The 14,798-nt window shown below is 41.9% G+C and overlaps 1 protein-coding gene across 1 annotated transcript in view; it reads right to left on the bottom strand.

Annotated features, from left to right (window-relative positions):
• The window catches only part of LOC124607321 (protein Skeletor, isoforms D/E-like), a 341,628-nt gene that overhangs the window by 239,364 nt on the left and 87,466 nt on the right, over nt 1-14,798 (bottom strand). The window contains exons 3-4 of the mRNA XM_047139621.1: nt 3,831-3,903; nt 3,640-3,748 (exon numbers count right to left, since the gene is read on the bottom strand). Of these exons, the coding sequence (XP_046995577.1) occupies nt 3,640-3,748; nt 3,831-3,903 (182 nt within the window). The remainder of the gene's footprint in view (nt 1-3,639; nt 3,749-3,830; nt 3,904-14,798) is intronic.

The raw sequence follows: 14,798 nt of genomic DNA, 5'->3' as shown, positions 1-14,798 counted from the left end.
TATTGATTATTGTTACAGATTTATTTTATATTTTAATTTACATACATATTTCATTTAAATAGCTGTGCCAGGTTCAAATTATGGTTTTACAACTCTCATCTTGAAGGAAGAAATAAACTTGATGCAGAGAATTACGTAATACTTAAGAAATTCCTTTCTTTGGCCATTCTGTATAAATTTGCTTCTTTGGTAGGAGAAGTGTTTCAGTTCTTCCATTAGTACATAGGCATTAAATTGTCCTAGACACTCACGAGGAGGAGAATACTAACTATATCTTCTTCAGTTGCATAAATCAGTGTGATTCCACAAACGAGCTACAGCGAGACCTAATGAAACTGGAATGCCTTGTGCCGTCTTCAGTAACATCAGTACTATCGTATTAGAATTGCTAGTAATACAGGCACTTACACGTGGGAATTCTAGTCACAGTTGTGCAAACAACTATTGTTCTTAACGCCAAAATATGTTTCAACATCTTTTTGCTATCATTGTGTGCTATTACTAAGGTTTGTAAAATGCATACATGTTCTAAGTACTAATTATTCCAAAGTAAAGTAGCCCCAAGCCATTTAGCTTCATTGCCAATATCGTAATAGACACAAAACCATTTTACTCCTGATTTTTATTCCAGTATTTATTACTTAATACGTGTATGCATTTTACAAACTTTCAGAGAGCACCTACTGCTGATGGGACAATTACGCCAGACGATGTGTGGGCGTTGAAAACAATAAGTGTCTTATAATATGTGTTCCTGAAAACCGCTACTGTAGTCCGCAGATATGGCTGCTAGTAGAGCTTGAAAACCAAACGGTGATCACTCGAAATCTGTTTTTGATAGCGAGTCTTTTTCATTGTTGTTTGAAACTGCAAACAAATTATAATTGAAAAGATTTTGTCCTGACAGAGAACAATTAAGTAACGACAGATCTGTAATTTGGACTGTCCATAGAGGCAGACGTTATAATCCCTCATCTTCTAACAGACAAAAATGAATATTTATTTATTTTTGTTCTTTTATGCGTTTCTATACCATTCATACGATTACGATGATACTTTTGTGTACACATAAGCGAAGGTTTCTGAATTGGTGCACCCAACCACTCTAGGGGTGGAGACTGGGTGAAGGGTGAGAACCCGTGGCATCTAAAAATTGTTTTATAACGACGGATATTAATATCGAATCCACACTTTTCAGGGGCGCTAGGCTCATTTGTGACAGTCCCGATGACGGTTTCACCTCTACAAGGTAGCGGGGGAGGGGGGGGGGGGGCGAACGAATTTTCCAGAATATGCTTCAAACCAATCGCGAACAATTGTGACCTCGTTGCCCAGAGCATTGTCATACATAAAAATTCCATCGTTGTCTGCCTCTTTTTCTTTCTAAGTGGATACCTCTATATTCCACACACACACACTATATACAGGGTGGTCCATTGATAGTGACCGGGCCAAATATCTCACGAAATAAGCATCCAACGAAAAAACTACAAACAACGAAACTCGTCTAGCTTGAAGGGGGAAACCAGATGGCCCGCTAGATGGCGCTGCCATAGGTCAAACGGATATCAATAGCGTTTTTTAAAATAGGAAACCCCATTTTTATTACATATTCGTGTAGTACGTAAAGAAATATGAGTGTTTTAGTTGGACCACTTTTTTCGCTTTGTGATAGTTGGCGCTGTAATAGTTACAAACGTATAAGTACCTGGTATCACGTAACATTCCGCCAGTGCGGACGGTATTTGCTTAGTGATACATTACCCGTGTTAAAATGGACCGTTTACCAATTGCGGAAAAGGTCGATATCGTGTTGATGTATGGCTATTGTGATCAAAATGCTCAACAGGCGTGTGCTATGTATGCTGCTCGGTATCCTGGACGACATAATCCAAGTGTCCGGACCGTTCGCCGGATAGCTACGTTATTTAAGGATACAGGAAGTGTTCAGCCACATGTGAAACGTCAACGACGACTTGCAACAAATGACGATGCCCAAGTAGGTGTTTTAGCTGCTGTCCCGGCTAATCCGCACATCAGTAGCAGACAAATTGCGCGAGAATCGGGAATCTCAAAAACGTCGCTGTTGAGAATGCTACACCAACATCGATTGAACCCGTACCATATTTCTATGCACCAGGAATTGCATGGCGACGACTTTGAACGTCATGTACAGTTCTGCCACTGGGCACAAGAGAAATTACGGGACGATGACAGATTTTTTGCACGCGTTCTATTTACCGACGAAGCGTCATTCACCAACAGCGGTAACGTGAACCGGCATAATATGCACTATTGGGCAACGGAAAATCCACGATGGCTGCGACAAGTGGAACATCAGCGACCTAGGCGGGTTAATGTATGGTGCGGCATTATGGGAGGAAGGGTAACTGGCCCCCATTTTATCGATGACAATCTAAATGGTGCAATGAATGCTGATTTCCTATGTTATGTTCTACCATGTTACTACAAGATGTTTCACTGCATGACAGAACGGCAATGTACTTCCAACATGATGGATGTCCGGCACATAGCTCGCGTGCGGTTGAAGCGGTATTGAATAGCATATTTCATGACAGATGGATTGGTCGTCATAGCACCATACCATGGCCCGCACGTTCACCGGATCTGACGTACCCGGTTTTCTTTCTGTGGGGAAAGGTGAAGGATATTTGCTATCGTGATACACCGTCAACGCCTGAGAACATGCGTCAGCGCATTGTCAATGCATGTGCTAACATTACGGAAGGCGAACTACTCGCTGTTGAGAGGAATGTCGTTACACCTATTGCCAAATGCATTGAGGTTGACGGACATCATTTTGAGAACTTTTGCATTAATGTGGTGTTTACAGGAAACCACGCTGTAACAGCATGCGTTCTCAGAAATGATAAGTTCACAAAGGTACATGTATCACATTGGAACAACCGAAATAAAATGTTCAAACGTACCTACGTTCTGTATTTTAATTTAAAAAACCTACCTGTTACCAACTGTTCGTCTAAAATTGTGAGCCGTATGTTAGTGACTATTACAGCGCCATCTATCACAAAGCGAAAAAGTGGTCAAACTAAAACATTCACATTTCTTTACGTACTACACGAATATGTAATAAAAAGTTAGGGGTTCCTATTTTTTAAAAAACCTAGTTGATATCCGTTTGACCTATGGCAGCGCCATCTAGCGGGACAACCATAGCGCCATCTGGTTTCCCCCTTCAAGGTAGACAAGTTTCATTCTTTGTAGTTTTTTCGTTTGACGCTTATTTCGTGAGATATTTGGCCCGGTCACGATCAATGGACCACCCTGTATATGTATCGTTTGTGTGTTCGGAATACCAGTATAAGCACTTAGAAAGAAAAAGAGGCTTTAAATGTATGCCGAGCACAGCTAGCAATATGAAAACACTTCGATTTTGCTTAATCAGAACAATATATGTTGTGTCTGGCAGGTATACACTCAGGATACACAGAGCATAGCCAGTGTTTGAACTCGATACTTCTGAAAGTCCAGTAAGGAACATCATCAAACGAAGTATCGTTCTTGTAGCCTGTTGAGACTTGGCACTACCATTGCGTCAGAGGGAAGGTAGTTATGGAGAAGGTAACCAGAGCGTGCAGTGTAATATAGGGTACTCACAGCGAATTCATCGCACCACACGGAGAACCACTTGATGTCCCTGAGCGTCTTGTTGTCCGGCAGGGTGACCGTTATGTGTTTTTTGCGGTAGCGCGGCAGCACGTTCGTTCTGCAACAGAATGCCTCCGTTCTTAGGTGAACCGGGCGCCAGGGACAGCACATAACAGCGACAGAAACGAGGAGCTACTTACGTTCCTTTCTCGTCGTTCACCTTGAAGCCGTAGCTGCTCGGGCTCTTGGTGTCTCCAGCCCAGAAGAACGCAGCTGAAACACACGTGGAATTTTTATATCAGTACACATTCATCAGGTGGTAATCCGTGTTATTATAAAAATGAGCAAGCAGGGGAAACTTTTCAAAGTATTTTGCTCATATTATGCTATGGTAAAATAGTGCAAGATGTTCTAAACTCTGTCATAATTAAGAATGAGTGCATGAGTAATTTAGAAGCAGATATCTTCGGAATAGAGAAGCTACTTAAATCAGTTAATAAAAACAAGTCTTCTGGTCCAGACTATGTACCAATTGGGTTCCATTGACAGTAAGGTAATGCAATAGTTCCATACTTAAAATCATATACAACCGCTCGCTCTACGAAAGATCCGTACCCAAAGACTGGACAGTTGCGCAGATCACTCAAGCATTTAAGAAAGGCAACATGAGTAATGCAACAGGATTTTGGAAAATATATTGTGTTCGAACGTTGTGAATTACCTTGAAGGGAACGGTCTATTGACACACAGTCGACACGGATTTAGAAAACACCGTTCTTGTGAAACACAACCAGTTCGTTACTCACACCACGTGTTGAGTGTTCTTGAAAGGGATTTCAAATTGATTCCGTATTTCTAGATTTCCAGAAGGCTTCTGACACCGTATCTTACAAGCGGTTGTAATGAAATTGTGTGCATATGGAATATCGTCTGTTATGCGACTGGATTCATGATTTACTGTCAGAGAGATCACAATACTTAGTAACTGACGGAAAGTCATCAAATGAAACAGAGGTGATTTCTGGTGGTCCCCAAGGTAGTGTTATAGGCGCTTTGCTGTTCCTTATCTATATGAACGATTTAGGAGACAAGGTGAGCAGCCGTCTAGGGTTGCTTGCAGATAATGCTGTTGGTTGGTTGGTTTGGGGAAGGAGACCAGACAGCGTGGTCATCGGTCTCATCGGATTAGGGAAGGATTGGGAAGGAAGTCGGCCGTGCCCTTTCAGAGGAACCATCCCGGCATTTGCCTGGAGTGATTTAGGGAAATCACGGAAAACCTAAATCAGGATGGCCGGACGCGGGATTGAACCGTCGTCCTCCCGAATGCGAGTCCAGTGTTTAACCACTGCGCCACCCCGCTCGGTTGATAATGCTGTCGTTTATCGTCTAGTAGAGTCAGTAAAGTCATCAGAAGACAAAAACACATTGCGAAACGGTTTATAAAAGATGTCTGTATGGTGTGAAAATTGGCAATTCATCCTAAACAATGAAAAAAAGTAGGCCATCCACATGAGTGCTAAAAGGAAACTTTGGTTACTTGATAAATGAGTCAAATCTCAAAGCCGTAAATTCAACTACATATCTAGGAATTACTATTAGGCCGTGCGGTTCTAGGCGCTGCAGTCTGGAACCGCAAGACCGCTACGGTCGCAGGTTCGAATCCTGCCTCGGGCATGGATGTGTGTGATGTCTTTAGGTTAGTTAGGTTTAACTAGTTCTAAGTTCTAGGGGACTAATGACCTCAGAAGTTGAGTCCCATAGTGCTCAGAGCCATTTGAACCATTTGATTACTATTGCGAACAACTTAAGTTGAAAAGAACACACAGAAAATATTGTGAGGAAGGCGAACCAAAGGCTGAGATTTATTGGTAGGACACTTAGGAAACGCAACAGATCTACTGAAGAGACTGTCTGCACTGCGCTTGTCCTTCCTCTTTTGGAATACTGCTGCGCGGTCTGTGATCCTTACTGGATAGGATTAACGGAGTACATCGAGAAAGTTTAAAGAAGAGCAGCAGGTTTTGTATTATCGACAAATAGGGGAGGGAGAGTCACGGACATGATACAGGATTTGGGGGGGGGGGGGGGACACACATCATTAAAACAAATGCGTTTCTCGTTGCTGGGGGTCTTCTCATGAAATTCCGATCACCAACTTTCTCCTCCGAATGGGAAAATATTTTGTTGAAGTCGACGTACATAGGAAGAAACCATCATCTTAATAAAATAAGGAAAATCAGAGCTCGCACGGAAGGATGTAGGTGTTCGTTTTTTTTGCGCTCTGTTCGAGAGTAGAGTAATAGTCTATTATTGTGAAGGTGGTTCGATAAACCGTCTGCCAGGCACTTAAGTGAGATTTGCAGAGAATCCATGTATATTTAGATGCAGATATAGATGTAGATGTAGGAAAAGGAGGGTAATATACTATACGTACGAGAAGCAAGAGGGAACAGTTACGTTCTTTACGTGTTTGGGTCACCAAGTATACTGCATATTTCCAGTAAACGGCCACATGGACGGCTTTGTCATTTGCTATGATAAGGTCTGCCACTGTGCAAGTTTTGCTTATTTTTGGGCATATCATTAGATGTTGATAATCTTGTATTGCATCACTCCCTCAGGAGTCGATCTCTTTATATCCCAATTTTCTCTGGTTGGTTTTGCGCAGTGTGTCGTCAGTTTCAGCGTTTAAGGACCCTCCATGTCAGAGACGGTATCTTGCAGCCGGTTGTTCTTTAGACTTTATTAGCGTCTGATTAATGTCTGATTAATATAGTTTTGCCATACATTTTCTCTCCGTGTTTCAGGCGGCTCGTCTGAGAGAACGATAAGAATGGAAGATCAATAGATCTGGAAGACTTGAAATCAAATAAGGCAGAAGGGATAAATAACATTCCATCAGAATTTATAAAGTCATTTGGAGGAGTGGAAACCAAACGACTGCTCAAGTTTATGTGTAGAATCTATGAGACTCGCAAAGTAAGTGTAGAAGGAGAACTGTTTCCATCGAAATAATGTTCATCTTCAGTCATGCTTCATCAACAAATAAAGACCTCCAGTGTGAATTATTAATCCACAGGAATTAGTAAGCTGGAAGGAAAGAGGATTACAATTCCTGATCAGCGACGAACTTTACAGACAGCTATTGAAAATTTATTCAGCAACTTGACAGTTCCCAGTGAAAATAACCACTCAGAGAGAGAGAGAGAGAGAGAGAGAGAGAGAGAGAGAGTGGGGGGGGGGGGGGGGGGGCGGAGTGAACTATCCATGCTGAAAACAGAAACTCTTGTGCATGTGCAGCTACATCAAAAAGGAAAACCGAAACAAACTTCCGTCAGAGTTGACCTAACGTGCTAACTGCTGAATGTTAGGAGATTTAATTTTCGTCGTAGTATTACATTGACCGCTTTCAGTGCGCTGCTAGTTAAGAAAGTGAAATTTAAAGTATATTTTTCTGCCCTCAACATGAAACTTATACAATATATCGTATCTTCTTCTTGATCACAACGACGACATCGAAGTGTAATCAACAACAATATATGATGATTGTAATTAAAGTTCCAGTTTCAAAACAATATAAGAAACGAACCGCTCCAAGAATGACGTCAAATTTGAAAGAGATATTATAGAAGAAGCGGGAAACGTTATGGAAACAAAAAAATTAACGAAAATCCTACCATTAGATGGTGCTGTAAGTGCTGAGACGCTCGGCATGACTGTCTTTGGAGGATTGAACACTGCTGGTGAAGCTCTTTTACAAGAACGGTGACTGTACGCCAGTAGCTGTGAAGACATTCTGGACATTCAAGCGTATGATTAAAGGCGTTGGTATGAAATTTGCCAAGGGTCTGGAGTAAATGATTACGAAATTCGAAAAGAAAGGTTCTTTTGAAGTGCATTGCGGCAGAGAGAGGAAAACCGATCGGACGTCAGTAGATGTGGCCACAGGATTGCTGCAGGGTTCGAAAGACGGTGTGCAAACATGCTGTGCACAGAGAATTGCCCGAACTTTGGACATGTCTATGGGCTCGGAGCATAAAATTGCCCTTGTTCAAGAGTTGCTTTATGCTGACCTGCCAGTAAGACGAGAGTTTGTTCTAGAATTTCTTGCTCGCATAGAAGTGGGCAATGAGTTGCCATGAACACTCTGTGGACAGTCCATTGCAGAGTATGGGCAGCGGAAAATCTGCACCCACATCAACAGGTACCGCTTCATTCTGTAAACGTAACTGTGTAGTGCAGGTTGATGACATCGTTTATAATAGGGGCGTATCTTGTCGAGATGGTTCTTCATGTTCTTTTACCTGCATTGTCACTAGTAAACGCTATGACAGTCTTTTGCACACCAACGCCATTCCAATTTAACAGCGAGGACGTTAGGATGGAATCACTTTTATGCAATATGGCGCTCCTCTGCACATTGCACAGCCAATGAAGCGGCTGCAGACATTTTGGAAATGCTAGAATCATCAGCCGTCACTGCCCTACAGCCTGGCGGTCCAAATCACCTGATCGTAATCCGTCTGAATTCTGGCTGTGGGACTGTCGGAAACATGCTGTGTTTAGTGCTGCGATTGCAAACGAGGCTGAATTGCAGGCATGCATTGCGCTACCCATTCTGAACTTGACCCCTGCACTCCGATCTGTTGTGGAAAATTCTGTTTCTCGATTTTATCTTTACCTAGATTGTAACTCAAGATGTAACACAATGTTCTGTCAAACATTTTCCAGATTTCCAAAAAGACATAATGTGATATTCACGCGAATTTTTTTACGGTAAGGAACACACATGTTTCTTTTAAACTTCAAAAATTATTCTTTTGGCTAATTTTCTGTGATACTCTATATTTTTTAGAAATATCAATGCTTTTGCTACTTGGGTTTTGATATTTTTCGAACGTTTTGGTGTGAAACGTGGACAGAAACATTTATGCCAAAGGCGCTGAATTTTGAGCAAAGGAAGAGATGAATGTTAGTTGCTCAGGAGTCAACAACAATTCAGAACAACTGAAATGTGTCATAACAGGGGACGAAACATGGGATTACGCCTATGACGTCGAAATCTAGGCTCAATCATCTAAGTGAAGGCATTCTGGATCACCAAAACCGAGAACAGCTCGGCAAGTGTTGTGAATGTGAAGGTTATTTTCGCTATTTTCTTCGATTTTAACGACATTGTTCTTGCCAAATGATCAAAGGACCAATAAGGGAGTACTACATACAATTTCAACACCGTTTACGGGAAGCATTCCGGAAAAAAATCGCCCGGATTTATGACGAAACTCATGGAAAAGCAGTGTAATGATTCCCCACCCTCCATATAGGCCAGATATGACCCAGTGCGACATTTTTCCAAAACTTTAAATACTCGTCGTTTTACATGTTTAGGCGAGATTGGAAGCAAATCGCCGAAAGAGCTAAGTGCTGTCCCAAAGATCGAGTTCCAGAAGTGTCCGGGGATTAGAAGTACTGGCATTATTATATAACATCTGATGGGGACTACTTTGAAGGAGATGACATTAATGTGGACGAATAAATAAAATTACTTCCAAAAAATGGAAATTCCCGAAACATTTTGAAACATCTCGTATGTAGCCGAGGAAGTGCTCATGTTGCCCAATGTAACTCGATCCCAGGGCGACCATAATTTACAATAAACATGGCTATGGTCACCCCCGATTTGGGATGAGGACCGCTAACAACTTAGTTATTTCTTTCCCACAATAATTTTTAAGAGAGTGAATTCATGGATGGCGAGATGATGTAATATGTACAACAAACGTAAAATTACTATACAGATTTAAAGTGTTGGCCTCTGTTGTCACACTGGAGGCTGACAACTGTAACTTACATTTCCCATAATACTTGTAATCGAAATCAGGTTACGCCAAATATGGCATATGTAAGTCATTTGTTGTCCTCATATCCATGATCCCTACTGCGGAATAACTATAGTGGGTTATTGAATGAGACTTAGGAGGAAGATTACACTCTGCAAGTCAACACACGTTAGTGTCCAACGAAGAATTCCAATTTGCTAGTGTCACTGTTCCGGTTTTCGAACTGACGCTTATCTGCATCCTGCTACTTGAATACTCCAGGAAGAAGAACACTGTTTCCAAATTCCTGTCGACCCCCTATAAATAAATGTTTTATACACACTTTGCGATCACACAGCATTTTGGTAGGATCCCCTGTCGGTGCGAGCAATCGCAGGATAGCAAAATGTATAGGACGTTAGCGGAAAGGTTCAGTACTAAATCAACATAATCTTGCCTGGACACTCAAAGTCAACACAAAAATCGAGACGTATTTGTTTCAGAAATGCCCTTATATTCATTTACTTTTTCGAATCTCCTCCCAATCCTTCCCCCACCCCCGCACACTCCAAGTAAAGCTAAGGTGAGGCATTTCGAAGGTCAGACCCCCTGCGCCAGATCTTTAAATAATCGAAGTCACATGTATAAAATCTCAAGAGTCGTGAATTATCTGTCACACAGTGATATAATGTTGCAGTTACATTCGGCGGAATATGTGGATATTGTCTGCAAATATGTTGTCAATAGAGTTCGTTGTAAAGAGGTAATGTCGCCTATTAGACAGCGTGCCTGATGCTGAAATTTTGCTGTCTGAACAGTGAAAATGTAATATTCGATTAACTTTTTGCTTTCATTAAAAAAAAGTTTCGAAAATATTAGAAAGTATTTGTAAAGTTTGTTCGAAGTCGCTGAGAGCTGTTATTAAGAGTATCAAATACTGGATGTATATTATAATACCGTGAGTTATGCTGCCTAGGGGTATGCACACAGTTTCCGGCTTTTGTACTTCTCTTAGTGTTATACCTTTTGCCTTTTAATAAGTAGGTTATGATAGCATTTTAAATTTTTAAATTTGGACAATAATTAAAACGTGAATTAATGAAAATAAAATTGTTGTTGGTCCTGAAAGCCTTAGCAAATGAGGATGCGCACCGTTTTCGTAATACTGATAGGAGCAAAATTTGTAGTAAGTTGACAAATAGTCCAAAACGTCTGTGTTCGTTTCCAGTTACATGATGCGTTATTATGATCTATTATTACCTACTGCTTGCTCTGTAGGCCCTCAAATTCGTTTATTTTAATCATCATATGCATCACGTAAGTAATTAGATAACTAATGACGTTGTATCTATATGAAACTAAAATAAAAATAGATTCAGGCCATTTTCTCTGCCTCGTGATGACTGGGTGTTGTGTGACGTCCTCAGGTTAGTTAGGTTTAAGTAGTTCTAAGTTCTAGGGGACTGATGACCATAGATGCTAAGTCCCATAATGCTCAGAGCCATTTGATTCAGGCCACTACACTTTTTGATTCAGCCCAATGATATTTGTATCTAGCTTTACACACAGTCGTAGTGTTCCGTGCTGGAGACCAGCCTCTACCCCATTAGGTTGCGTTCACAGTGGCACTGAAAACCATCGTCAGACACCGTCGCCAGAGATCGCCCGATAACATCGGACGACAGCTTGGTCACGGTGCGTCGGATCTCATTCATTAGTTTTTGGCGGTGTTAGATTAGAATCTCTTCCATGTATGTAGTAGGTTATATTTTAACCTCAAAGTGTGGGTGGACACCACGACACGTCTGTTCTTGGAGACGAGTGCTGCGATGCGGTGTTAGCTATAAAAAAGTGCCGAATGAGCTGCATCTGTCTCGTGAAGGACCTGTCGTGTACTGTACACTCTGTCTTCAGTTATTCGAATTACCAGACAAGTTTTACGAAGTGCCACTGTACAGGGTAATTGAAAAAGAATACCACAACTTTAAAAATGTGTATTTAATGAAAGAAACATAATATAACCTTCTGTTTTACATCATTACAAAGAGTATTTAAAAAGGTTTTTTTTTTCACTCAAAAACAAGTTCAGAGATGTTCAATATGGCCCCCTCCAGACACTCGAGCAATATCAACCCGATACTCCAACTCGTTCCACACTCTCTGTAGCATATCAGGCGTAACAGTTTGGATAGCTGGTGTTATTTCTCGTTTCAAATCATCAATGGTGGCTGGGAGAGGTGGCCGAAACACCATATCCTTAACATACCCCCATAAGAAAAAATCGCAGGGGGTAAGATCAGGGCTTCTTGGAGGCCAGTGATGAAGTGCTCTGTCACGGGCTGCCTGGCGGCCGATCCATCGCCTCGGGTAGTTGACGTTCAGGTAGTTACGGACAGATAACTGCCAACCTTTTTCGTAGGACTCTCCATACAGTTGATTGTGGAATTTGCAGCTCTCTGCTAGCTCTGCGAGTCGATTTTCCTGGGCTACAAACAAGTGCTTGCTGGATGCGTGCTACATTTTCATCACTCGTTCTCGGCCGTCCAGAACTTTTCCCTTTGCACAAACACCCATTCTCTGTAAACTGTTTATACCAACGTTTAATACACCACCTATCAGGAGGTTTAACACCATACTTCGTTCGAAATGCACGCTGAACAACTGTCGTCGATTCACTTCTGCCGTACTCAATAACACAAAAAGCTTTCTGTTGAGCGGTCGCCATCTTAGCATCAACTGACGCTGACGCCTAGTCAACAGCGCCTCAAGCGAACAAATGTACAACTAAATGAAACTTTATAGCTCCCTTAATTCGCCGACAGATAGTGCTTAGCTCTGCCTTTTGTCGTTGCAGAGTTTTAAATTCCTAAAGTTGTGGTATTCTTTTTGAATCACCCTGTATTACGAAAACATGTAGTTTCAGTGATATACCGCACTAAGTATCTCTCCAAAACACGTTGTTCAGCGTTAGGTTTATTATGCTACAGTGGGAACATTGTGTATAAAGGTTTAGCCAAAGAGGCTACGAGCACATAATGGTGAATTCAAATGGTGAAAGTAGATGTTTCTGTTATATGAGGAATTGATAAAATTTGTGCTTCAGTAAGCAAGTATTATTTAATTAATGAATGGTGGATTTGTGGTTTCACAGCATCTCACTTTATTCTGAAGTCGGTGAATATTAATTCAGTACTGGCATTAGGTATAATCAGATTCGGATACTGGAAACTTCACTACTGTTTGCCCAGTGGATTTGAGAAAGGACGTAACAAGATTTCTGGCGGCAGTATAATTTCAGATTCAGTGTAACTTTTAATAAAGAAAATCAACTATATTACAGTTTCTTTTAGTGCACTTGCACGCCGGCCGGAGTGGCCGTGCGGTTCTAGGCGCTACAGTCTGGAACCGCGCGACCGCTACGGTCGCAGGTTCGAATCCTTCCTCGGGCATGGATGTGTGTGATGTCCTTAGGTTAGTTAGGTTTAAGTAGTTCTAAGTGACTGATGACCTCTGAAGTTAAGTCCCATAGTGCTCAGAGCCTTTTTTTTTTTTTTTTTTTTTTTTTTTTTTTGCACTTGCATGATGCATAGCTCCAATATTCGGTATAGAATAAATTCAAAATTTCGTAGTATTTGGGATGCACGAGTGAAAATGTTAACTTTTAAATTAGTATTTATGGCATTGTAAATAGCATCCAACATATAACACAAAAATTTTGAAACTTTACTTACCAGAACACGCTATATTCCTAGTCATTGGAAAGATGTAATCGCTAGATGTCAAACATAAAAGTGTCACTTCTAGTTTTACTTGAGCCAAAACTGCATCTTTAATGTGAGTATCGGACTTTTTAAGAGAGCCCAAATCACATTTCTACAAGCACTCGAAATCTGTTTTGCTGAAGTTATTTGAAGATGTGCAAACATGCGTCGATTACTCTTCAATGACTATCATTCAGCATGAAAGACAAGCATGTAGTTTCGAATAAGGTACTCTGAACACCTAAAGCACTGTAAAGTGCAAACAAATACGTACACCATATTTGAAAATTACCAGCCTAAACTCATAAAAACGCCAGTTAACAGTAATAGTATTTATAGACAGCTATTGTCGGCCTACCACAACCCAAAAACATCCGCTATTGTAACTCTACTCATAAGATACACCATGCTTGCCACTTGAAAAAAAAAAAAAAAAAAAATAGTTCAAATGTGTGTGAAATCTTATGGGACTTAACTGCTAAGGTCATCAGTCCCTAAGCTTACTCACTGCTTAACCTATATTATCCTAAGGACAAACACACACACCCATGCCCTAGGGAGGACTTGAACCTCCGCCGGGACCAGCCGCACAGTCCATGATTGCAGCGCCTGAGACCGCTCGTCTAATCCCGCGCGGGTTGCCACATGAACAAATTATTTTTCGAGGTTATAATCTACACCTAAAATTTCCGTTAAAGATTTTGCCTACTTGGGGTTTCCAATAAACTTGCGATTTCAGCCCATAGATTTTGAACTATATCCCGACTAAAGTGTTTTTCATTCTCAGGATTCCAGAAAGTACTCCTTTGGAGTTACTTGTTTCTCGCTGTCCATAACATCGCTGTTGTGTCGGCCATTATGACCGAAAAAACAAACTGCACTGAATTTCACCGACAGTCGTCCGGAATCTGTACGTTCGGGCGATGAGGTCGGCTACATTGTGATCGTGCATGTAGCTGCGTACTGGTTTGAAAAGATCGGCCATCTTAGGACGATGTCGGTCGTCCTTGGAATCCACCGATATCGGTGCCATTGTGATCGCGGCCTTAGTCGCATGGGGTCAATGACCATGGCGTCATTAGAACGCACAGTGTCGCTTCAGGCTGTGCATCGGCGGTCACTCGCCTCCTAAAACGTACCCCCGGAAGCAAAACTTTTTGTTTCCTGTCGCCATCCTGACGTTTGCAGCAGTTGTGTCCGGGAACAGTCCGACGTGCAAAAACCTAGCCCCGAAACACGGGCGCAAAAGCCGAAGGTGACCGGCCTACGCGCGGTCCTGCTCGCATCCCAATTAGAAGCCCCTACCCCTCCCCTCTAACTCACTCGCAGGCCGGCAGAGAGTGCTGGTGGCGGTCACATTCTGCGCGCCCCCTTCCGCGACCTTCGTTTGTTTTTCAATGGCAACGACCTTCAGTGAGGCGGCCACCGGTCCCGCTACTGCCTCTGGAAATAGCTCGCGATGCGCCACGGGCGCCCATAGTTTATGGCAGACATTTCTTCGCGTGACACAATTTTTTTGCCGACTGCGCGTTTCTGGATTCCTGTCAGTGGCGCCGGGCGCGGCTGTCCCTCCTTTATTTCTTACTCG

Source organism: Schistocerca americana, chromosome 3 (assembly GCF_021461395.2).
Source record: "Schistocerca americana isolate TAMUIC-IGC-003095 chromosome 3, iqSchAmer2.1, whole genome shotgun sequence".
NCBI classification, from domain to species: Eukaryota; Metazoa; Arthropoda; class Insecta; order Orthoptera; family Acrididae; genus Schistocerca; species Schistocerca americana.
This window is presented reverse-complemented; position numbering and strand designations above follow the sequence as displayed.